This window comes from Platalea leucorodia (genome assembly GCF_965183815.1).
Source record: "Platalea leucorodia genome assembly, chromosome: 5".
Lineage (NCBI taxonomy): Eukaryota > Metazoa > Chordata > Aves > Pelecaniformes > Threskiornithidae > Platalea > Platalea leucorodia.
Window position 1 is genome coordinate 44,901,154 of NC_138827.1, and position 26,058 is coordinate 44,927,211.

At 38.6% G+C, this 26,058-nt stretch overlaps 2 protein-coding genes across 8 annotated transcripts in view; one reads left to right on the forward strand and one right to left on the reverse strand.

Annotated features, from left to right (window-relative positions):
* Positions 1–1,566: 1,566 nt before the first annotated feature.
* On the reverse strand, positions 1,567–14,217 carry FNDC7 (fibronectin type III domain containing 7; the record flags this gene model as incomplete). Its single annotated transcript, XM_082314523.1, is given in 18 exon segments — positions 1,567–1,661; positions 2,275–2,290; positions 2,293–2,537; positions 3,121–3,375; positions 4,287–4,541; positions 4,971–5,020; positions 5,872–5,954; positions 5,956–5,994; positions 5,998–6,055; positions 6,057–6,120; positions 7,568–7,810; positions 8,324–8,548; positions 8,551–8,583; positions 9,282–9,536; positions 11,395–11,599; positions 11,603–11,652; positions 12,748–12,766; positions 13,987–14,217. Coding segments are annotated over 18 exon segments (2,421 nt in total).
* Positions 14,218–14,434: 217 nt separating this feature from the next.
* STXBP3 (syntaxin binding protein 3) overlaps positions 14,435–26,058 on the forward strand; it is a 28,136-nt gene continuing 16,512 nt past the window's right edge. For 5 of the 7 annotated variants that reach the window (XM_082312296.1, XM_082312295.1, XM_082312298.1 and 2 more), the window contains exons 1-6: positions 14,435–14,503; positions 19,190–19,239; positions 19,984–20,065; positions 22,392–22,468; positions 23,111–23,189; positions 24,437–24,537. In XM_082312296.1, the coding sequence (XP_082168422.1) occupies positions 14,461–14,503; positions 19,190–19,239; positions 19,984–20,065; positions 22,392–22,468; positions 23,111–23,189; positions 24,437–24,537 (432 nt within the window). In that variant the 5' untranslated portion in view covers positions 14,435–14,460. Of the gene's footprint in view, positions 14,504–19,189; positions 19,240–19,983; positions 20,066–22,391; positions 22,469–23,110; positions 23,190–23,785; positions 23,847–24,436; positions 24,538–26,058 lie in introns of those variants that run through there. The other 2 variants (XM_082312297.1, XM_082312299.1) reach the window with 2 other exon arrangements.

Sequence of the window (26,058 nt, forward strand, 5' to 3'; positions counted from 1 at the left end):
AGAGGACATTATGTTTACCCTCATGAGTCACCTCTCAAAATTGTAAAGGAAGAAACTTTTTTTTGAAATTTAGATTAAAATGAAATAGCCTTAGAAAGTATTAAGCCTATTGATTAAGCCTCAAGCTACTTTTGAGTGCACCTAAACTGCTGCTTTTTTTTTTTTTTTTTTTTTTTAAGGAGTTAAATTCATTCTTTTAATCTTTATTTCAGCCTTTGGTATTTCATTGACACATTAGGTCTAGAACACACCTACTGATTAATAACTGTCTTGGAAGAGCTTTTAAAACCGATTGCTTTACGGCGAAAACTACAGTTCAAGATTACGGAGAGGTCTATCAGTGTTCATCTGCATTTTAAAAATTATCTCATCAGTTGGGGCTCAAATTTGGTGTCCTGGATTAAATCTCAGATATGGCTAGGTGTTCAGCCTCCCTCCTCCCAGTCCTCAAGCAGCTGTGACTGTTGCAGTTAAGCACAGATGTCATCTTTCCAGCTTCAGGGAAAGAAAGACTAAGAGCATTTAGGGAGAATGGTGTTATCAACAGCCTTAACATCCAGGATAGCTGTGGGAGCACAGCAGCAAAGAGGAGATGATCAGCCTTGAGGGGAAAAAAAGCCAGCAGTGACTTCTTGCCATCCTTTTGAGACAAGGGCAGTAAATAGCCCAGAACACCAGTACTTTTGTTGGAGAATGAGCAGTTTTAGGTAGCAGAGAGAGAAAGTAAATGAGTGCTGAAGAGTATCTTGATCTGTTTGGATTTTGAGGGCTTTTCTGGGGAACTACAGGATAGTATTAGAAAAGGCTTAATGAAGTGAAAGAGGGTTTTATTGTAAATGGAGGAGAGGACAAATCAGTATTGATAGTAGGAATAGGCAACATGAGGTTGCTGAGGTAAACATGATGGATTTGAACAAACCAGTTCTATTTAGGATATACAGGATTGGTGACCTTATCCCTCCAATCCCAAAGATTTATGCAGCAGGAAACATTTGATTAATACATCCTAATCTGAATAACGATGCTTATAACTTACCTCCTCATCTGAACCAGAATTTCCATCTAGATATGTTGTTCTGCATTGCTCTTTCTTCTATAAATCACTATAACAGAATTCAGAAATTAAGACAATTTCAGTTACAAAAAAGCAACTGTCTTGAGAACTGTTTGTTTCAGTGGCTCCTTTTGAAGTTTTCTAGCAGTTTACATAGGCAAATAAAGCACAAGACTATCCTGTTGAAACCCCAGAAGAAATACGGTAAAATAGGGTGAGGTAAGCCACATGGTTTTTTTCTTTTTTTAAATCAAAATCAGAAGTGCGACCTTGTTTAAATTGTAATGGGATATATTACTATAAGCCTATCTTTTATCATGTGCTATCAGATAAATAGTAAATGTTGTGACAGTGTAGAATGCATGATGGTATACAGGCCACAATATAGGTGAGGTTGTTTTTTTTTTAATTATACATTATAAAATGGGGGGTAGGGTGGTGAGACAACCCTGCATAACACTAACACAAGTCTTGACTATCAAATATATATATTATTTGCATCCTATTTGGAGTTACATGATACTAATATGTTTTACAAACATCATGGATTTGGAATGAATGTAATGTGTGCTCTTACCTGTTCCAACAGAGCTTCCAAAACAGGTTACTGAAATGACATGAAACAGTAGTATAAATGTTAGGTGTCAGGTTGTAAGCTGGAAAACAGTTGTAGTTTGTGGAATGTAGTCCATGCTATACAACTGTGCAGTCCCATCAGATAGCAGTAGTTTTATAATGGATTAAATTTATGCCCTGGGAAAGGAATCCCAAGGAAATTACTGCTACTTTAACCAATTTTTACTTAAAATGTGTGCTTAGGAGTGGCTCATAGTTGTTCTTGATTTGTTTCTTTATTCAAAACCAATAATTCCAGAAAACAAATTAGAAAACAAAACCATTAAAAATTCTCATTCATTTGCTTCTGTATTCTAACCACCACTAACCTCCCAACTGCAAATTAACTTCTCTGTATTCACCAGGTTATGGGTGATCCAGTGAAGAGCCACCTGTGCAGAGAAGTATGCCCAGTCCCAAAATGCTCCTGTGAAATTCCTGTCACAGATATTGCAAGATAGCACCCATAAAGTTTCCTCTGGAGTCAACCCTAGAATAAAAAAGTTCTATTCCATGCCACCTTTACTTGCATAACTTTGGATTACATTTTAACCATCTAGCATGCACGGACAAAACTACATCGTTCAAAGAAATTTAAGTTTTACCTGAATGTATTTTTTTTTAGGACAAAACGTAAGCTTCGGCCCCTTATCAGTAACTGGAGATTCTACCACTGTGTAGACATCTCCACAAGGTATCTCAGGGATATCCCAGCGACTTGGACCTGAGCTAGGGGTACAGGTGAAACTGCCTTTTGAGCCACGTAAATCAGTATTGTAGTTCATCATTTCTTCAGAAGCTCGCCAGTATACCCTGATACCATTATTACCGAGTCTATATAGCTTCACCCCAGAAGGGCAGCAAGCACCTAATAAAATAAGAAACATTGATAAGCAAATTCTGTGAATGCACAATACATTATCAATTCCTGTAGTGCATTTTAAACCAGATGATACGATTACTATCGCACTGGATACCATCATTTCAATGAGAAATTATTATTTCACAGAAAGCCAAAATAATTCTTGAACTGAACTAGGGAAGAAAATCTTCTATCAGACTCATATTATGGAGCTGGAATTCAGCCATTGTTTTGCACATTGGAATACTGTTGCGCTCTCCTGACAATGGAGGCACTAGGGCTACCCTAGAGTGCCCAGAATCCTTTTGTGGTCTCTAAAATTTAATTTATAGCATAATTTAAATTAAAAAATTGGTTCTGGAGCAATGTTATCGAAACTTATTTATATGGCCACCTGATGGCAGTTACAAGAACAGGGTTTAAATGATATGAGAAAATAATCCAAAGCACATTTATTTAAAAGAGAGAACTGCAAGTGTATTAGCTATGTATTGAATTTCAGCTGCATGATTTGTATGAGAGGAACACTACACGAAGTTAGTTGTATATTGAGTCTTTTTCTTCCCAATTGCATTTACAGTTTACTTACTGGAAGAATATCCTTGCAATGTGCAACTGGATGTCAAACCCGTTTCACTGATTGCTTTCAGAGATAGTGTATAGTTGGTGCTGCATGCGATGCATCCCAGGAGACAGTAATTTTGAAGAGTGCGACACTTTGCCTGTCCTTTTGGAGACTCCAGTGTTGTTACATACGTCCGTGCAGCCATCCCAACAGACCAGCTGGTACTTGTTACAGGCTGTCTCACTGGAGTTAGTATCAGGTCATCAGGGCAACAAGGAGCTTAAAAAGAACAAAAATTAGAGAAGTCAATTCTGTTTTGTACTTGGAAAATGGAAGGTATTTTGAGGGGTTGCAACTAGAATAGTACATGATCAAGAGCAAAGGAATGATGATGTGCACACTTTTCAGTCAAACATTAGCATGCTGAAAAATACTTGACTATTTTGGCAAGCTTCTAATAAGCAGAACGTCAATATAAGATCAATTTGTGAGTGAGTTATAACACTGGAATTATTATAAGATGATTGTTCACCAAGATACTAAAAATTACTAAAATTTGTCATCATAATATCAGGGTACATCTGTAGTTTAATTAGGCAGGGTCCATCTTTACCCCTCAAGTCATATAGCTCAGTCCAGCTCTGTCTCTGTTTGAAGTCTCTTCCTCTACAATATAAAATGACTGCAGCCAAACTGCCTGTTAAAAATAGATCCTGCTGTACATTAATCTCTGAACTGTGCCTGGGGATTGTCTGGGTAAGTGGTACAGCAAAAAACTCTGCTAGCAAATTAATAGCAGGAATGGTGGGTACGATGTGCTTTAATCTGTTCCCCGCACTGTTTATTTGTTGACATGGACATCACCTCATTGCCTCTCCTGGTAATGTTAAAAGTCAAAATGCTGACAAGGAAGTTATGCAATACATTAGTGGGTTATGTTGTTGTATTTTAGTTAGCTGTGCCAGATGATAATTGGTTGCGCTAAGGCTCTCAGTATGAGGCAAGTGCCAAGAGATCCTTCCTTCTCACACACACAGATACATACACGTTAAAGCAGAGGACATCTGGCATCCAGCAATAGTATAATATGCACACACTGTAACTGAAAAACAGCCAAAACCATAGAGAGAGACATAGAACTATTTTATTATGCTGATAAAGATCTTCCACTATATACAGTTCCCACATACCCGTCTCTAAAGGGACACTGTAGCTTGGTAAGCTCTGTCCTGCTGGAGATCTTGCTATAGCACTAATAGAGAAAGCAGATCCACAGGGAAGATTAATTAGGGTACAAGAATTTCCAGAGCTTCTGCAATGCCAAAGTCCAGCCTCTCCTCTGGCAGTGACAATATATGTAGCTTCTTCATTGTTAGATTGACAGTGGACATTGATAACAGGAAGAGCCTCCTTTGAGATATTTTTAATTTCGGGACTGCAGGGAGCTGAAATATTTCATATTAACAGTATTTAAACATACTGTTTATGCACACTATATAAGTTACACATGAAAATTAACTTCCAGTTAGAACTGACAAACTACTTTGGAAAAGTACGTGATCCTTAAGTGGTTACTCCTGGTGAGAATTTAGAACTCGTGACAGAACGGACAACATAAGGATTTTGCATACAAAACCAGAGGTGAATTGGAAATCTGATTTTCAAAAACTTGGAGCATTCAGAAGCTTTCAGTCCAAATCTGTTTTTAGGTCCCTGATTACGTTGTATTTTTAAAGACTTCGAGTAGTTTTTGTTTGATTGTTTTTATCAGTTACAGTAACTTAGCACTCCAGTAATGCTTTTCATCCATGAATCACTGCAGCGTCAAACTAATTATTTCTTCCGCTAAAGGAAAATAAGAATGATTATAATACCTGTTGCCACATACTTAGATGCACGTGACGCGTTGCTGCCCCCGGCCTCGCTGACAGCATAAAACCGTGAGCGGACAAGGTGCAGGCCGTGGCGGTGCCGCTGCAGAGCGCCCCAGCTTTTGCTCCGCGGGCTTCAGCACCGGGGAGAGGCGCCCAGGTGACCCGGCCCCGAAGGCGCTGCCGGCAACAAGGTGCTGGGAACAGACCAGGCGGAGAGGGAAACTTGAGCGTGAGCTGGTAACTGGCACCAAACCGAAGAGCCTTGTCTTCTTTATCTATGCGCTTCGTGTCTTAAATCTCCAAGGTGACGGATGTTGTACAGTCTCATTAATCCCAGGCTTACTTCTTGAATTAATTCAGTACCCCTCCTTCCAAACCAAGAGGGCATTCTAATATATAGGTAAGACATAGGAATTATGTATATCCTTGATTTAAAATGTCAAAGCATCTAAAGGTTAAATAAGTCTAATAATGTTCTTCACCATTTCCCATTGAACTCATTATTTTTTCATTTTCCAAATATGAAAACTCTCTATGAAGAAGTTTAAGACTCTGGTACACCCTTCCTAAGGCAATAGGAAAAAAAACCCCAAAAAACAAACAGGACTAGAATTCAAATGTTATGCCAGGACTTTGTATCATTCATATGTCCTTGCTTGATGACTGTGAATCGTTAAACTATTTTCAAGTTTGTAAGCATGTTGTTGCACTCGACAGCACAAGTTAAATTCAACTGCAATGACGTGAAGTGGTTCTTTTTCTCTGCCAGTCTTTGGGTGTTTTGCCCAAAAATTGAATAAAAAATAGAGCTGTAAGTCATTATCTTCCAATAAAAATGTCCAATCGGCTCCACCAGAAACACAGTTAAAAGATCCAAAATAAATTCACACGAATACGCTGCCACTTACCAGTAGCACAATTGAATACATCACTTGAAGGACTCTGCCCTGCCTCGTTATATGCAAAGACACTAATGAAATAAGTAAGTGAAGCCACAGCCTGACTGGAAATGGCAGTGTGGATGTTATGTGTTGCAGGGCACTTCCAAGCCATCATTGCTCTTCACAAAAACCACATAATAATGACCACAATACCAACAAGTGGCCAGGTTCATCCTCTTCAATTGATACATTTACTGGTGCACGAGGAACTGAAAAAAGCATATAAAGAAGGAAAGAAAAAATAATTGTCATCAGAATATTTTTATTAAAGTTATACTTCTGGGGAATAAAGGCAAATCAGGAATATGTAGAATATATACTCAGCTTGACAGTTGTTCTGTCTTGTTCAAGAAAACAACAGCTTATCTGCCTTTACAGAGGATGCTACTTCCATTTAGATGAAAAGCAAGTAAGTATGATTTTTGCAGAACAAAATAGATGCTACCTTCATGTTTTACAGAAAAGAGATCTGCTTAAGGAGCCCCTGTGAACAAAAACTGTGGCACCAGGCAATATTTCAAAAGGAACTGGCACAGTTTGTGCTCACAGATAGTAGTTTTGGATGACAATCAGAATACTAGCTTGAATAGCAGTTGGCATCCAAAAGCCTTTATGTGAAAACCCTTTATGTATTGGTATGAAACTCACTGGCTGTGTGTGAATAGAGCTGTCCTTTGCTCAGGTTTCATTTCTGGTGGCATCCCAAAACGTCACATTAAACCGCGAACTCCATGGCTTTTGCTTAAATAACATTTACTTACTTTCTAGTTCAAAAAGTTTAGCTTGCTGCCATTAGAATGAATATACATGATCTGGCTGAAGCAATGTTGGCTGAGAAGATTACAGCCCACTGCTTAAAAGTTTTCTCTTGCTTAAGGCGCTCTCATCCCATTAGATCCACCTCTGAGCTGCTCACATGGATGATCTCTAACTCATAACAAAGAGAAGTCAAAATGAGGCAGCTTACATCAAATAATAAAGTAAATAATGTTGTGTCTTTAAGGTAGCACATAATAACAAAAACGGTTTAGGTTTTGCTTACACGGGCAGTTCACCTAACAGGTCAGGATGCAATAACCTCTGACGTGGCAGTCGTGCTAAGTAGCTGCAACGAGCAACCTTTTGTCCTGACAAAGCTGCTACCTCCGAATGGTCTCTGACGGTGTCCTAATTTAGTCTAGTGGTGCTACTTAAGCTGAACGTCATTTTGTTGACCTCCTTTCTAACTAACAACTAGATTTAGCCTAGAACAGTTCTCAGCCTAGGGCCAGTCCTTAATGCTATTTCCTGACAGATCTCTCCCAACCTATTTGTGACGGACCTGACGTTGTACGACAGATCTGTTATTCCTTACATTAGTTTTACACTCAGAAAATTGACTTTAGAACAGGTACTTCTGGTAAGAGGAAAATGCAGGCTTACTGGTTCAGCCAACAATATTTAGACCATTGAAAGGTTTTCTCACAGAAATATGAAGAAAGTTTAGGCTATTATCCCCGAAATAGAAAGGTATATGGCACAGTTCATGCACGAAGTTCAGAAGCAGAAATAACTATTTGAGAACCACTCGTGAATTGTAATGGACTAATTTACATTTGAAATTAAAGAAATATATGTTAAAATGCCATAAGCTATATAAGGATCACTGACACATACTAGTTTTTAAGCTTACTGCATCAGTAGGTTTACTGGATCCAGCATCATTGTGTGCTGTGACAGAAACATAATATTCAGAGCCGCACCGGAGTGATGGCACCATGCAGGAGGCAAAAGATTTGTTACGCTTCAGTTTCAAGAGTCCACTGGAGGCTGTCACACTGTCAGTTGGCATCCAAGAAACAACAGCTCTTAAAGCACCACTATTAAAAGCTACTCGAACATCCGCTGGTGCGTTAGGACCTACAGTGTATCAGTTTGGAACACATAAATACGACTTAGCACACGGCCTACAGACATGATCTTTTTCATACCTTGCAAACTAAATACAATTTTTGTGGTGCAGACCTCACCCTCATTCATATTGAAGCGACAATTTTTTAAAGAAATAGTTCTAGCTGTACACCGTCACAAAGCTTTCTGTTGAAACTCATTGCCTCATTTGAATATTTGCTTCTCACAGTTAGAAAAATCCTCAGGTCGGTCTCAGCTTGTGTAATCCTTACCCAGGCCTGTCCTAGGTACAACTTTAGTGGTAGTTAATGGTATCTTTACCTCAGTAATATTCATGAAACATAGCTATGGCAGCTGAGATTTCATGAACTTTGAGATGGGGTAAAAATTACATGATCTGAAAATCTACCCGATATATATTTGAAAAACATAACACAATCACACATACACATAAATACTTCCGGGTAGAATTTTTTTTTTTTTTTAAATGCTTACTTGGTTTCAGAAAAGAAAATTTCTTACTTCTTCTTTGGTTATATGTGAAATCATCTCCAGGTATCCTGTTGACATTCCAGGCATATGCCTTGATAGTATACAGAGTTCCTGGATCTAGATGTGTAAATATCAAGGAGGTATTGGTGGTGTTCTCCTTCAGCATTCTGCCCAAACCATCTGATCTCATGAGGGACACAGAGAATCCAGCTGCCATATACACAGCTTTCCAGCTCACTGCAATAGAGTCACAATCGGAGAACTAACAGACAGAACTGGAGCAGCCAGGACTGTTGAGAAAGAACACCGCTTAAGCTTTTGTTTTTTCAGTCATACTGTTTGAAAGGGCCAAATTTGAAATGAATACACAGCAACAACAATCACCAAACTCTGAGACAAATTCAGAGACAACAAAAACAGAAAAATAAATTAATGCAAGACTGACAGAATAAATATGGAAACTGATTTGGTACATCCACTATGATATTACAGGTGTTGTAAAATGAATGTAACTCATACAGAAATTACGAAAGGTTGAGTGTGTAGAAGAATGAAAATCACCATGAAGATACTGCATTTCCTGTCCTCTAAGTTTTACATTGTCTTATTATTTTATACTTTTAGTTGTTTCTTCATTTCTTCCATTCCCTCAAGTTATGTCTTTTGTTAAAATAAAATATATATATTCATACAAATTCTAGTAAAACTTCTAATTAAACATTTAACTTACAGTACTGTCATAAAGTAAACCATTAATTCAGACTCTTGTCCTGGTCATTAAGTCAGATGACCAAATTCTAGTCCTCAAAAACTGAAAGGAGAATGTGATCAATACAGTTTAAAATACAAGATCATAACAATTCAGTACTGGTACATGCCTGGGCTATACCGTTTGTTTTCTGTTCAAGTAATTAAAAAAAAATGCTTGCATGAATGCTGTGTATCATAATAACATTACAGAATACGAAATAAGAATTTGTAAATCCACCTGTTTTTGCTTTTCTGAAAGGTGAAGATTGGCTTTTTCCTCCTGAATTTGTAGATCTGATAGTGATTCTGTACAAGGTGGCAGGTTTCAGTCCCATCGCTGTGCCTGGAGAATTTGTAACTACAGTTTCAATGAAGGGATCTCCATCTTGTGCAGTCAGCAGGTAACCAGTAGCCCCAGGTACTGCTCTCCATTCCACTGTGATACTGTTGCTAAGTTTTGAATAAACTTGGTCAATAACAGGTATATCTGGAGCTAAAATGGAAATACCAACAGACATACTGAAGTTGGAGAACTCAGCCCTGTGAAACGCTAAGTGCTCTGAACATTTCACAAAGACAAAGTGTAGGACAAATGGCCTGCCCTTTCTATGAATGTTTAAAATGTAAGTTAAATGACATTTAAATGAACATTACAAAATACACAAAGTCTTGAGATAATCTAGACCAACTTTCATCTTTCAATAAAAATATTCTAGTACCCTTGAAATCACTATTGAAAATGACCATTATTTAACCTAGGTTGCACTGAGAGGTCTCTTTTCTTGCTCTGTAGCCAATTAACTATACTGGATGTTTATAGACAGCAATATCCAAAGCAATATATACAAAGAAGAAGTGGTTATTTATATGAAGCAGTCTGAAATAGGATGCTGAATCACAGGCATTTCTATATCAGAGCAACACACAATAATTTAGTTTGGAAGGGACCATGGGAAGTCATCTTATCCAACCCCCTTGCTCAGAGCAGGTATACTTAGATATACAATAACGTGACACATCAAATATTGCAATTAAATGCTTTTCTATCATGCTGCAGGCCATTCAGAAAGAACTCTTGTGTACTGCTCTTGTGTACTGCAGTCACAAAAGTAACTACAGAGAGTGTATATCTTAACCACAAGTAATTTATGTTCAGTAATCAGGATTTTCAGACTAGAATCAGCATATGTAAAGCAAGTCTATATATTGCAAGGCTGCAAAAAACTCACTAGAAGAGAAAAAAAGATAAAACGAAGGTGTATCCCACCTAAAATTAAGAAAAGGAATGAAAAAGTATTTGGGACGAAAGTATGCACCTTGAGGCAAACTTATTTATAGCAAGGCAGCTAGTTTGGGATTTCAGAGACCCTAGCAAGTATTATACATGGTTATACAACTCCTCAGCATCACATCTGCTGTCTTATTCCCAAGCATGTTCTTATTCAGCTATAGTTAGACACCCTCTTTTGCCCCATTTGTAACAATGGTAACATGTATTCTATATGACCATGCCTATGGAACATTTGCAGGTGTGTCTTTTGCAATCTTTGAGCAAGCCTTTGCACTGATTTTTTTTCTTCCTTTTAAAATATTGTCTGTAGTAAAAATTCGTAAAAATTTCTGTGCAGGAAATCCTTATGCAAGTCTAAGGGAGTTGCTTGCCTAGCAGTCAAGTAGAGAATATATAGCACGTGATTTATATCAGAAATAAATTACAGAACATTAATTATTAATATCTGTTCTCCCATAACTAAGCTAGCAATAGAGGGTTTTTAACACTTACCAGGACAAATAGTGCTATATTTTTATTTTCAATTTTTATTGTAATAATTACTTTTATAAGAAACGAATTCTACTGGAAAATAATGGCTATTTCTAAAAATTATCAGTTAAATTATTTTAAAAACAGAATTTTGACAGAATATTTTTTCAATTATATTTCAGTGATGAAATAAAAAAGCATTTCTGTTCATGTAGATTCTTCTTCAATATCCATCAGTGACTTATATGCTACAAGTCCTTTTGTGAATGAAACAAAATTGCTGTTAATCAGCATCACTACTGAAAAACGTATATAGCTTCATATCTGCATTTGTAATGAAAGGGTAGGTGATTTGGAGAGCTGCAGTTTGAGCAAGCTGGGCATGGCAGGTCAGGGAAACATAGATTAAAAAAAAAGCAGAGGGGAAAAGGAGCTAATCATGCTAATATTGAACTCAGTAGGAGAACCAGCAAAAGGCTTCAACAGGAGTGGCAGCTATTCCCTACCAGTACAATGAAACATCACGGATAAAATCCCAGTCCTACAGAGGTCAATGGAAATCACACTTCACAAAACTTCTCTTACTAACCTGTTGTCTGCATAATCTGTGTTTCTGCAAGAATAATCTCATTCTTGTCAGTGGCTTCTGCTTGTATAGCATAAATAGTATTGGCAATTAATGAAGTTAGAGTTCCTTTAAGTGTAACATCACTAAAATGAGACAGTAATGAATGGCCTACAGTATTCACAGCTGTAGCTCTGCCTCTGTAAGAAGAGGCTCCTGAAAGCTGGGGTCATCTGAGACAAATGCTTTGTGATGTCACATCATACATAGACATGGAGAAACCTAAAAAACAAAAACTCATTATGAAAAAAACATTTTAGTCATTCCTGAGTTTAGTCAAGTCTTGACAAGAAGATTGTTCAGTGCCTTATCAAGCATCTATGTGACCTAATTTTCAGATGATAGGCATTCCACTGAATCTGGAGTGCTATTTCCCTTGTTCACTTCTGTAATCCATTCATTACCGTAATAACTGCTGCTTGCTCTCATAATATCATGTTGTGATGATGGCTGTTTTTCTTAAAACCCCCATGTGCTGTGGTCTAATTATTTTAAGAAATTTTTAAAAATACTGGGTATAATCCATATATGAATATACAACCAGTGTCAACAGTATTCCACACATGAAGAGGATCAAATGCTTGTTTTGCAGATCATGAAAAGAATATGCTACAGTAAGTGTCCAAATACTGCAACAACATGTCTGCAATGATTAAGCATACAAGACTCTTGACAGTGCAGCACCTGCAGGAACGTGTACTGTCAGCAGAGAATGAATGAATTCTGAGAGCATTTCTTGTAATCTTCCATTCCCCGTATTTTAAACTGGTCACTATTCACATTTAAGGCAATAGGAGCTGTAGGCAGAAAATAGGAGATTGAAGAAAGTATAAAATGTTGTAAAACATTGGAAATATTTGTGCTTAGGAGATCATGCTTCTTCTGGTGTGTTTTTTGATTTTTTTTTGGGGGGGGTGTTTTTTGGTTTTGTTTTTTTTTCATTAAAAGATACAACAATTAATTGGGTGCAAATATGAGACAGTTTAAATCCTATTTGTAGAACAGTTACATAGGTAATGCACAGCATAATTTGTCCAGCTGTGTGTTCTGCCTGGTTCACACTAGTGTCAAGGCATAAGCAGTCTGTCAGAATTTTGTGTGAGTGTCTCACAGAATTGGGACTCCTAAAAATGAGGTTTAAAATCTAGAAAGATATCAACATAGTTTTTTTAAAGCTGAATCAAACTTGAAAACAATTTTTGTTTAAAAAGCTGCTAGAACTTACAGAATGTTTTATTAGAAATCACATGTGTGTGTTCTTTTCAGACCCATTAAAAAATAAGCATACAAAACCAAAATACCATTTTCAAGATTTACCTGTGTTAGCTGAAAAGATCTAAAAAGGAAGATGTAAAAAAATTAGAAGTACAAAGTGAAATATTTTCTTTGGAAAATTAAAAAACTAATCATGTTAGTAACAACAACAACTTAAAATACTACTTTTTTAACACATTTTACGGATATATTTGCTCAGGTTTTTTAAGCACAGAAAGTTTATGCAACCAATGAGATTTGGTACAAGTATGCAGATTGTATTACTTCCTTATTTTCTTCTCTGAATCTGCCTATCGATCCAGTTTCTAGTTGTTGACAGACTTTGAAAGACCCTGGGTCCTAATATATTATTTTGTTTTTCAGTCACTTGTATACACTACAAAAGTGTAATAGCAGCAAAATATGAATGTAGAAGTGGGTGTCAGACAGTCTCTACCCTAACTTTTAGTTTACTCTTACGAAGAGTACAATATCATTCTTGAAAATAGTTTTAAAGCAAATGAGCTGCCCTCACCATTTCTAGGCAGTTGAAAAGCAGTCCAATAAATATTAATGATTTACTTTTTGCACAGCACATCTTGTCAGAACTTTGTTCCCGCCTTCACATGGGGATGAGCTCAGGCCAATGCCTGCTGTGACCAGTAATATTTTGCAGGAGTGCTGTCACCATAGGTTTGCTCCCTGGGACGAAAGGAGGTTGTGTTAGGTTAGGCCCTCCTCCCTGCTAGGCTACAGCCTGCCAGCCGTTACCAAAACCGTGGTGAAATGAGTCCGACTTAGCATTGAACTTCTAGGCAGGCAGGTGGTGGTTTTTTTTTTTTCCCCCTTCTGTTACAGGATGCAGTTTCTGTATTGCTTATACCAGACTCATAATATGATTAAGCCCAAGGTAAATTCAAAATTTGCTGCTCAGCTTATTATCTACTGCCATTTTTGTCCACTTACAAAGACCTTTTTTTCTGTCCGGAACGATGCCCTCACCGAACTCCCCCCTGAATGGAACACGGCTGCACTGACTGGGAACCGCTCCTCCTCACGCTTCACGTTGTGGAAAGAGAAATTTTCCTCTCATTTCTTCATATTCGTACCAGCTGCTGGTTCCACTTTGACAACACGCCTTTATGTCTTCAACCTGTAATTTCTGACAGACGATTTTAGGCGTCAAGGAACAGCATCCTTCTATCAACCGACCGTGTTTCCTTCGGTGGGTTACACGAACCTAGCAGGGAACGCGGGGACCGTTTTTACGAGGGAGGCACGGTGGCGAGGGGAGTTTTACACCCCGAGGAGACCCGGGACCACGGCAGGTTTCGCGGCCCCTCTCCCCCCGGCCAGGCGGTCTCCCGACCCCGCGGCTGCTCCCCACACCGCACAAGGAGCCCGCCTCGGGGCTCGGGAGGCGGCTCCCGCCGTCCCGGGCTCACTTTCTGAGGAGCAACAGGACGCTCCTTCCTCAGGGGACGAGCTCTGGTCACCCGGCGCTTCCCCAGTGGGAATTTCGGACGCTGTCATCGCAGAGGAAGGGGGCCCTGCGGCTAGCACGGCTCCTGAGGGGCTAGCACGGCTCCTGAGGGGCTGGCACGGCTCCTGAGGGGCTGGCACGGCCCCTGAGGGGCTGGCACGGGTGGTGGAAGCCCACCCCGCCCCACGAGCAGGCAGCGCACCCCACCGCCGCTCGGCCCCGCCCGCCGCCTCTGAAGAGGGGAGCGGAAGGGAGGGGCGCGGCGGCGGCAGGAGGCGAGGCTTGTGAGCAAGATGGCGCCGGCGGTGCAGGGGCTGAAGAGCTTGGTGTGGCAGAGTGAGTCCGGGGTTCCGTTCCGCGCCCCCGTCCCCCTGCCCCCTGGGGCTGGGAGTGACCTGGGGCCGCTCGGTGGGCGGCGGCGTGCGCCGGCCGGGAGCGCTCGCCGCTGCCGCTGAGGCGCCGCCTCCCCGTAGCCCGGCGTGTTGGGGTCGGGGAGTCCCTTGGCCGCCGAAGGTGGGGCCGGAGCCCCTCTTGGCGCGGCTGGGGGCGCGTTAGGAGCCGCGCTGCGTGTCGGAGCTGAGGCGGGCGGCCGGGCCTGCCGGGAGAGCTGGGCTGGGCCCGGGCGGCTCTGTGGGGAGCCCGGTGTGCGGCAGAGGCTGGAGGTGGTTGCTCTTCTCCGGCTGTTTCAGCTGGTGACTCCTCGGGGTGGCGGGAGGCGGCCGCCCCGGCTTGCGGCGGTGCCGCGGGTGCCGGCGGTAGCAGCACCTGGGCAGAAACGTTTTTGCCTTGTTCCGAGACACGGGTGAACTGTACAGCATATAGCCAGCCATGCCAGCTCTTGCAGAGGTTAAACTAAAGTCAGCTCTTCAAGGAGTTCCCTGTTGCTTCCAAAATGGCAGTTTTGGAGAGTGCTCCCGGCTTCGGAAGGGGCTCTCTGGTTGTCTGACACAACGTGGCACTGCCCGCTTGATGCTGGCTTTCGCGGTTTTCAGAAGAAAAAGCTGAAGGTGTCTCCAGGTACTTTCATAAACGAACTGCACGTTTTTATTGCCACGTTTAGGAGCGGGTTCTGCCGGCGTTTGGTACAGAAAATGAAGTTGTAGCTACTCCATGTCTTAGTGGAGTAGAAGGGCTAATAGTATTTCAGGTACTGTGAGATCTTTGGGGAAAGGCATTAGTAGCCACCTCACACCGGACGTAATTGTAGTGAGGTGGTGGCTCCATGAGCAGCTCAGCCAGTCCAGTGGCTGTCACTGACATGGGAAGGTCCTGCTGTCTTCTCGTCTGCGTTTTCCTCCTCTGCTCCCACCCGCAGGCTCCAGTCTGCTTGCTTGTGTCACTGGAAGAGAAAACAAAGCCAGCTGCTCCGGTGGTGTTCGGCCCTCGGTTGGTGACATCTGGACCCTGCTTCCAAGAGTTAGATACCTTTGTCTAAAACTTGACCTTTAGAAATCCCTGCTTTTACTGCTTTGCTTGTCCTGTCTTGCTCTGTTAAGCCGTTTGTGCCTTTGACTGTAAAGCGACTGGTTTGTCCTGAGGTGTTTTGTAGAAGCCTTGGACCTTAAAAGGAGGGAACCTGATCAAAGCGCTAGTGCGTCATTGGGGCGTATAAGGACTTTTGAAAACGGCATTGCCAGTGCGGACAAGACCATGAGGAAGAAAGATTATAGTGATGGTGAAGCAGTGTGAATAATAAAACATTTATATTGCAAATTTTGTAAAAAGGAAGCTTCTTCTGAAAAGAATGCTTTTTTAGATAACTAGTTACTCTTGTCTTTCCAAGACTACAACAACAATGAAAATCAATTAACTGAGTTTTAGACATTGTCTGGCACTTTGTTTATGGATAATTCAAGGCCATGAACTGCTGCTTTCTAATGTTTTGGCAAACCTGTTTTTTTTAAGGCTGGTTTGTCTGGAAATAATGTGTCAGTGATGCTGGTGCTCCATATAGCAGCTTGTTGTCAGTGTGTATCTTATTCCTGTTCTGTGAATAGGCAAAGAAGTTGTACCTGTGTTGTGTGCACAGTGTTGTACCTGTGCTCTGGTATGGTGCTGTTAAAAACCTTTCTTTCTTTGATAGCCTTTTCTGTAAGGTGCAATTTTAGATTGAATCTAAGCAGAAGTGTATGAAAAGGTTACTTCATCAAAGTTTGTTTTAAGTGAAGTTCACAGTTATGGGGGCAAGGGAAGCTACCTGTATTTAGGAGGCAGTAGTTCCTGTGGATAAAATGAACTATATACTGCATCTCTGTGTGTGTATCTGTAAATAAGATTATTTCCATATGGAATTCTGTCTTTAATTTTTTTTTAACAACTTTAAAATGTGTTCCAGACTTGTATAATAAGATTCTAGCCTAGCGGTAGATATCTATAGTAATTTTTTTAAATGATTCAGCATTCCTGCAACTTTATTTTCCAGAACACTTGCTTACAGTGAAAGCTGTTTTAGTCCTTTCTTCAGGAAGTGTGTATAAGTGGGTCATTAACTTTGCCAAGGTGTGGTTTGCCTTTGTTTGTTTGTTTGTTTGTTTTTTCATGCAGGGATTTAGCAGTCTGTTGTTCCCTCAGGGTTGTTTATATTTCTTATCTGGATCAGGAAGTAAAAGTCAAAGAAAAATGCCTTACGCTAATTGAATGTATTCAGAGAAGACAAAATTAGAGAAGGTAGTTGGGATGCTTGGTTGGTATGAAATTTGTGAGAAGGAAATGAAAGCTGAGACAAAAATGGAGCACTATTTATACTGGGTTTATGATTGTTTTTGGTGCATTCAGAATGCTTACTGGAGCCAAATGAGATGATTTTGAGAATCTGTAAACCAGTGTATTTCAGTTATTTGGGTAAAGCAGCTGCAGGTTGAGGACAGAACAAATGCAGTTGGAATGTTGCAGGGGCAAGTACACTGTATCTGGTACACTGATAGCTTGGAATAAAATTTCATGATGGGAGAAAGCTGACTTCTATTTTTAGTTACAGAAATTAAGTTCAAGACACAACTGGATTATGCATTTTTATGTTCTGGTTTATTTTATAGGTAAGTAAGTTAAAGAATTGTAGAAAAAATATATTTGAGATTTTGGTGCTCAATTTATTAAAAAGAACTCTGTGTAATGCCAAGGACTAAATCCTTGGTAAGAGTGTTCTCGGAAAATTATGAAGGTTAATGAAATTTTCATGAGGCTAAAGATTCGTTCTGACACCTTGTGTACAGACCTAGAAAAATGTAAGTAACAAATATACAGTATAAAAGTGACGGGGGGGAAAAAATGTGCCTGTATTACCAACAAATACATTTTGGTCGCAGCTATGGAGTTACGAGTGTTCTGCAATTTTATAGAGAGTGTATCCAAAGAAGTCATAGGAGTCTCTACACCAGGCTAAGCAGACCCAGAACTTGTTGAAAACTGTGAATTGTGTATAACAGGAAGGATGTTGAATAGGAAGCAACCCACAGGGCAAGCTTAATGAATGATAATGGATTTCAGGAGTTGTATAAGCAGAAAAAGGTTCAGGAGAACTGAGCTTGAGTTCTATTGTTTAGCAGCATAAACAAAATACACCAATTGCATCCCTCTTGAAACGTGCTTTTTGCTTAAATAACTTTTAGACCAGTGTTTTTGTCGGTTTATTAGATGAAGCAGACTATAAGGTTGTTAAGTTGCTATGAAGAATGTCAATGCTGCAAAAAGTAACTTGAGCGTATTGGTAAGCTAAAGCATGAAGTACTCATCTTTCAAAAGAAACTTGTGTTAATGTGACGGAGACTGTGTAGGACATCTTTGTAAAACTGTAACCATGAGAAGCATAAAATGTGAGATTTTGGGAGCATTCCGTGCTATGAGGTGTTAGAGTTGTGAAACTGAAATGAAATGAGGGCTGGATGAGCGGGTAGGCTGCTCAGCTGGGACAAACTGCTGAGTTTTGAGGCCCTGGAAGTTGGGGGTAGAGATTTTGTGATAGTGTCATGGCAAAGGGACTTGGACATAAGTGAATATATTAATATTATAAGTGTCAAAGAAATAGATATACTTTTTGTTGTATGTGCACCTACTATTCTGAAACTTCTTATGGTTCTTTTGCTTGGCAGTAATCGGAAAATGTGTGCTAAATTTGCTCATTTGCATTTTAGGCTTCTGTTTCTATTACTTCCATTTTTTCATTTGGGAAAAAGGTCCAGCTATTTTAATAGCAGTAGTCATCAGCTTAATCTGAAATTCTGTTCTCTGGGAAAAGAGAACAGAATAATCATGCCTCTTTATTCCTATGTTTATAAACCCCAGGTTTTAACCAGTTCCCAAAATCTTCTGACTTTTAATTAATACATACCACTGCTATGAGATCAAATCTACATTAGCTTGATGACACCAATCCTGAAAGTTGCAACCCATAGTTCTCATGATCTTTAAAAGCTCTGGGTTGTAACTAGATGCTGACTCCTATTGCTGAGTCCTGTACAAGGTTTTTAATTGACATTTGTCCCATAGTTGTCATAGCAGGAAAAGATAATGGTTACCTTATTTAAGATAACTTTCAATTCCTGAAAGAACTGTTATTTTCTTAGGCTTATTCTGGAATTCTAGAGAAAGAACAAGGACATCTGAAGTTAGCATATATTTTAAAATAGGTCTATTTGTGAATGTGTTGGTCCAGCTGCCTGATCTTAGAGTAGCTTAAATTTTTTGCATGTGCACAATCCGTTTAGTGGAAGAGTTCACTAAAAAAATAGAAACAACATGAGATATTTACAGGCCTGTGATCATTCAGATTGATTTTTATGGAGCTCTTTAATATTAGCAAAACCGAAAAATTTAGCTATACCTTTCTGAAACAGGCAGGGACAGTTTGTAGTCAAGAATTCTGTGGAGGTATTTATCAGTGTTGTTGTGTATTTTTTTTTTTTTTCCCCCCTCCCCTCCCTTTTTAGGTCTCTAAACATATGAGTCTAAACGGGTGAATTACATTTTTAGTAACGATTTGATTGCTCTAACTGGTAAACTGTCTATCTCTGTTTCTTTTTACAGAGCTAAAATCATCAGTATTTGATGACTGCAGGAAAGAGGAAGAATGGAAGGTATAGTTTTGTTATAATTTTTGTAAGAATGTGAGAATCACCTGAACAAGTAATTTGTATCACTGAGTACACAATAAGTATCATTTAATGGCTGTCACTTTCACTTAAAATAGTTTTCTATCCAAGTAACGCATTTTAGTTCTGTTAACTCAGATCTCTGTATAATATGCAATGAAAAACCTAAGGGCTAGCATAGTAAGAACAAATGCGTAGTTGTCTCAGTTCTTCTTTAAGTTTTGAAAAAAAAATTAGAAACTTTTTCTGTTTATCTTCACTTTTCTTCTGAAAGACTTGTACTTTACTAATTTCAAAAATTATACTGCTGTGCAATACATGTGGAGCAGGATTCAGCAGTACGATACCTGTTAGAGCTGCTTCAGCTGTTAGACAGTTTGGAATAAGTGCAGATATATTTAAGCAGGCTGTGGGGTAAATTAGGCAGGAATTCAAGAGACGTGTCGAAGTGAAAGTTTTAAAATACTTTCTAGTAGGAGTAGTGGGGACAAGCTACTTACTTAAGACGGAGGTCATCTTTTGAAATCCTGTATGTAGGGAGCTACCTTCTGATGCTGTTTGAGATTAATTTCCCACTGCAAAGTTGCTATATGCAAGTGATAAAAAGATAGAGAGAAATAAAATAGATTTCAGCTTCAGATTTCTGTAGCCAGTTGTTAAGGAAATAACATGGATTTACTATAGCTGACTAATTTATCTAAATGCCTGTGGTTTTTTAAATATATTTAGATCATTCTTTTAGATGATTACACTACTAAATTACTGTCACTGTGCTGCAAAATGACTGATCTACTGGCAGAGGGTATCACAGGTAAGCATAGTTCTTTTTAATATACAGATGGCAATATCCTGATAAGAAAAATGGAAAGAATAAAATTGATGGTGCCCTTGCAAGACATTGTCATAATTTGGTTGATGAAGACAAGTACCTATGGGCTAGCAGACTAGCAGACTTTCTGGCTTGTACAGTAATTACCCAATTGTGGTGTGTTTGTGGGTTTTTTGTTTTGTTTTTTAAATGAAAAATCAAATATTTCTCTGCCTAGTAGCTAAACTTCTTTTTATTTTAATCTTTTTGCTAAAGATCACTATAGGGGTTTTTTTTTGGTGTTTGTTGTTGGTTTTGTGCTTGTGTTTTTTATTTTTGTTTGTTTAAGTTTATTTTGCTTTGTGAGTTTTCTTTGGGGGAGGGTGGATGTTTGTTTGCTAATGTCCAGGACGGGGTAAATGAGAAAGTTATCTGTCACAGAGTGATTTTAAGGATATTATCTGTCAGTTGAAGCTACGGGAAAATGAGCTCAGTAGAGAATTAAGCAAATGTTAGTAAAGCATGTAAGAATAGGCAAATTGCTCTTGGCAATCTCTGTGTTCTCTAATGTGTTATGTAAATCAGTAATATCTGCTGCTTTGAATTAATTTGTGCTCACCAACAGTAGAGTTAAGATACAAAGGCAGAGAAACTTAAGTACTGAAGACAAAATGAGAACAGGACACAGTAATAGACAAACTGATGAGAGGTGTTTGCAAGCAAGTGGATGTGATAGAGGCAAGAACTTAAATTTAAGTTCTGCGTTGTGCAGATATATTTTAGCCTCTTGTCAAAACAAGAGAGCTTTCCGTAATTTAAAAACCAAAACAAACACCACAAGAAAAACTTGAAACTAAATTATATTAATGATTACTTTAACTAGAATAAGCCCATAAGCAACATTAACAGTAATTAGATTGTCACTTTTCCAAACAATTTGGGAGTAGTTTCTAGTGGAGTGGAGTTTCTCATCTGCAGGAACGTCTCTCCTGTTCCTTGGTGTTGGCCCCTGTCAAGAGTGAATAATAGATGGATTGTGATAGATCTCAGTTACGCGGCATGCCTGTTTATATAGTCTTTGCTTTTCTACATGTATTTTAAAGTATTTTCTCTCTAGTAAATTTTATGGGCTTTTCTTCCCTACAACTTAAAAAAAAGGATGTTTTTCCTATCATAAAACACTTTTCAAAGTTGCGTTTTATGATTGACTTTTCTATAATATTTTAGTGTATCATCCTGCCAAACTCTTTTTCCTGCCTGTTTTTGAATTTGAAATGAATACACAAAATGTAATTGATCTCGTTTTTAATTAGCTTTAGGTTTAGATTTTTAGAAGCACTTTTGTAAGAGAGCAGTATTTAGACTTAGTTATTTTTCCACAAGTAGCAAGACTTTTCTTATTCCAACTGTTTAGTATAACATGATTCTTCTGGAAGTATAATAGCAAAGCTGTATGCATTTCACCTTTTGGAGTGTGTTTTTAATCATAAGAAGTACTATTTATCCTTTGTGAGAAACTTCCAGTGAGCATATATCCTGTTCATCAATAAGAAACCGTTTATTTTTAGTGAGTACACTACTGAAAAGAACGTGTCTTTCCACATCCAAATGTCCGACATTACTAATCTTCCTTGTTCATCCCTCTCAAGATTACTGAGCAACATGAATCTCTCTGCATTCTCAAGCTAATGTACTGCAACACTATATAATAACAACTTTATTAAACAGAGAATACCAAAACACTATATAATAACAACTTTATTAAACAGAGAATACCAAGAGTTGAGTGAAGCTGATTTGCTGAAAATGTCTAATTTGTGCCTGCAATTATATTGAAACAGAAGTAGTGCACAGGAAATAGGCAAAGAAAGGACAGAAGAGGCTCTAGTCCAAAATGATGCCCTGCATAGTTTCATTCTCCCTCTCCTTCAGTGTGCTGGAAAAAGAACAATCTTGCTGAGGCAGTTCTCTTGCAAGACATTTCGTACTGGGCCCCATAGTTTGAGCATGCTTGTATTGCCATACCTTTCTGTGTGAGGGCAAAACTCTGTTTGTGTAGAACAGCCAGGAAAAATTTAGTCATACAAATTTAGTTGACACTAGACTGAGGGTTGAAGTGGTCTTGTGGTAACTTGCAGTATTTAAAATAATAAATAAATAAAAAATCAAGACTCTCTTGGCAGAAGATAGGTCTTTGCTGCTAGTTTTGTGGACAACTTGATTGGTGTTATTTTATTTTTGTCACCTCTATACTAAAATATGTATGGTGATTTCTTTACAGATTGATAAAGTTCTTAATTTTAAAAATATAATATTTCTTACTTTATAGTGGTGGAGAATGTATATAAAAACCGTGAGCCTGTCCCACACATGAAAGCAATATATTTCATAACTCCCACGAAAAAGGTTAGTATTTTAGAGAAAGAGTGGCAAGATCTTTCAGACTGAAAAAGCAATTTTATTTTGAAGTATTTATTTACTGTGTACAACTATGCAGTACTTAATTTTTGCATTTTGTGTGATGCTTCTCTGTGTGACGCTTAGTTTTGCATAATGAAAAGACAATGCAGTGTCACCATGGAGTATGTTGCAAATGTGTACCTTTTGATCAATGGAGGCACTGTTTCATTGCTTAGATAGTAGTAACCTCACTGAAAGAGATGTTGTTTCAAATAATGATGCAATACATTGAACAATAGAATTCAGAGTAATGGCTCTAATAAGAGATTACTGTTACTTCCTAAAAAATTCTTGAGAATAAATCTCAGCACTGTTATAGGTGGAAAATGATGCAAGTATCCTGCTTTGTTTGCTTCCTAAAGTGATCTTGGTGCATGACTGACCTTCTGTAATTGTTCATTATTGTTGGTCTGGAATTAAAAATCTTCTATTTAAGCATTTTATTTTCTTATATGTTGATTTGCAGTATTCCTAAGCAGGACTGGGTAATTAACAGGGCATGAAGAGAGGAGGGAGAAGCTTTGTCTGCTATGTGAGGAAAGGCAAAACACTGTAATGATCTTTTTTTTTTTTTTCCTACCCCATAAGTCTGTAGATGGGCTTATTGATGACTTCATCAGTAGATCATCCAGCAGATACAAAGCAGCGTATGTGTATTTCACTGACTGTAAGTAAGCTTTTGTGTTGTAGTGTGATAACTTTATATATGTAAATAAGTAAGCTTCTCAACTTTCTTTTCTGTAGGTTAGTAAATAAAAACTTTGGGTCCTGTTTCTTGAGAGATGATTTGAGACTCAAGTCATTAGACGTATTTGGGTTGCCAGAATGTGGTCACTGTGCTGTGTGGCAATAGTAACTTCTTTCATACCAAACAATGTTGATCATTCCCCATCTCAGCTTTTAATTTACGTAATCTGGTTTTATTTTTGAAGTATTGCAGTCTTCTCCTATGTTAGAGGGTGTGGAGGAAGACAATTCAAGTAAAACTGTATCTCATATAAACAAAATAGTGCTCAAATATAAATGCATGAGAATTTGCTGCAAGAACAATGTTTTGTAATTGGTTATTTTAGGTAGTTCCTTCAGACTTGAGCCAGCTTTTTTCTCATCACCTGAAAGAAGGTGCCTACTTAGCCCTTGCATGCATGATATAAATTGGAAAGCAGAGACAATTGGTGTAAATGGGGTTAATGGGACTGCATGTTCCTCTGCAGTCGGTCAGCGTGACTAAAATGGCCATGTAAAGAAGGGAAAACAAAAAACCCAAACATGCCGCTGAAGGCAGAGACTGAGTTATGGCTGTCTCTCTGGATGTCGGTGGATGGTGCGTATCTGCTACTGTATGTTCTCAATGCAGTTATCGAATTACTATAAAAAACTCTTGGTTTCTTGTTTCATTTTATGCTGATGCAGCAATTCTTGTTCTGGAAAAATACGGCTATCTTGCTGTATGTTCCTTTGTTGCAAGTGTGCAAGCTTTCAGTTGGAATATTTGCCAAAGCTTTTCATGTTGAGAGGAGTTAGAGAAATAGTTCTGTCACTTCCACGTCTGTGTAGTATTCATGTCATCCAAATATTCCTTAAATTCAGTTTCTAGACTGGGATCCAATGTAGCCTGTAAGTGTACTGCAACACATTTGAGGTCTATAACGAAATTCCGTATTTCTCTCTGTTTTGATGTTTGATACGTACACATTATTTCTCCCGTGCTTCCTGAAGAAGAGATCTCAAACACAAAATATTGATTATATGTTCTCTTTCACTTTAGGAAGATTTGGCAACTTTTTTGTATGTTACTGGTAATTGGTTCTTAATTTAGAATTGTCTGTCTGTTCTGAATACTGTAAGCTTATAAGTGAGTTAACAGCTGGAACACGCACAAATGATTTATACTTACAATCATTTTGTTTCTAGTTTGTCCCGACAACCTCTTCAATAAAATTAAGTCTTCCTGTGCAAAATCAATACGGAGATGCAAGGAGATCAACATTTCCTTCTTCCCCTATGAGTCTCGGGTACGTTTCATTCTTTACCTCAACAGCAGAAAATAGTCTGGAGGACTGTTTTCAATGTTGTTGAGCTGCTAGTAAACAATTAAATAGAATGCAGCTCTTTTTTTACTGACAAACTGTATGTGAGACCTGTTGCTGTTTTAGCATATTTCCAGTGCTTGCCTGTATTTTTCAGATGAAAACAAATGGTCTTGTACTCAAAGGTTTACTGTTTGCGCTTGACCTCTTTGCAAGACTTGGAGTCAGTTGCAGTAGAGAGGTTAGAGAAGGAATCTATTCCTTAAGAGAAGGAAGGTATTCTGGCTTGTCTTTAGGAAGCAGTGAAGTTTGTTACTGCTTATACTGAGGTGTTATTTTGACAGACTAGGTAGGTTGGTGTGTAGGAATAGGAATAAGTAGAGCAAACTACTTGGTGAATATCAGAAAAGGAGAGCAAATGGATGAAGAGAGCTAAAGGGGAGGGAAACAAAACTAAAGCCTCACAAAAAAGAGAAACAAAAAACCCATAACAACTTGGCAAACATTTTATTGAGAGGAAAACATGGAAATCCACGTTTTCTCAATTAAAAATTTGAGACCATCAGTGTAAACCAACGAGTGGTTTCCATGTGAAACCACACAGTGAGTATTGTGTTGAGAAATAATTTGTTGCTCATGCACTTCACTAGATACAGAGGGCTGAAATGCACTTTGATACTCACTAATACAGTAAAGCCCCCAAATCCTGTCCACCACTGGGAGTTGCAGAACTAATCCGGAATGTTTCCCACAAGTCTTTCCTGTATTCTTCAAACCTTATGAACATATCAAGGGTCAGAACTCCTATGTGTACCAAGCGGCAGGTGAATATAAGAGAGGTTGTTTCTATCCATGTTTTATAGTTTGAAGACATGCTCCTTTTTATAATACAGGTTGTTTTTATTATTTAGATTGAGAAGCCATCAGAGAATAATTAGCATGGTGGTTTGTTTGTTTGTTTTCCAGTGGTGTTGATGTTCCCAAGCTTTGTTTCAAACTGTTTTGGGGAGTTCTGCTAAAGCTGCTCTTAAGAAGAAGTTTTGTAGCTTCCTCTACCAAATAAGGCATATGAAAATTGTTGTCTTGGTTCTCTGGAGGACTTACCATGAAAGCAGAAATTGGGACTACTTTTCTAAAGTTGAAAATAAGCAGCACTTAGTGTCTTCTTGGTTTTAGTTTAGTTTAAGTGTTCTCAGTATTTTGGGTTGTGAGAACATTTTGAATCCTTAGCAAAGGAGCAGATAATGTTAACTGGTTTTCCTAATTTAAAATCCCTGGGCCTGCTTTCTGGGATGATAAGAGTAAATAATCAGACTGAGCTCTGGGCAAAGTCCAAGTGATTACCTACTCAAGTGAAACAAATGTTTTTATCTGGATGGACGTTCTTCTTTGGCTCTGTAGTTCCAGAGTCCATCTGAAGCTGGAGAAAATCCATTTACTGACAATGGGATTGTTTCCATGTTTGCATTCCATTTAATAAACTGTTGAAAAGTTTTTCTTCTGCGT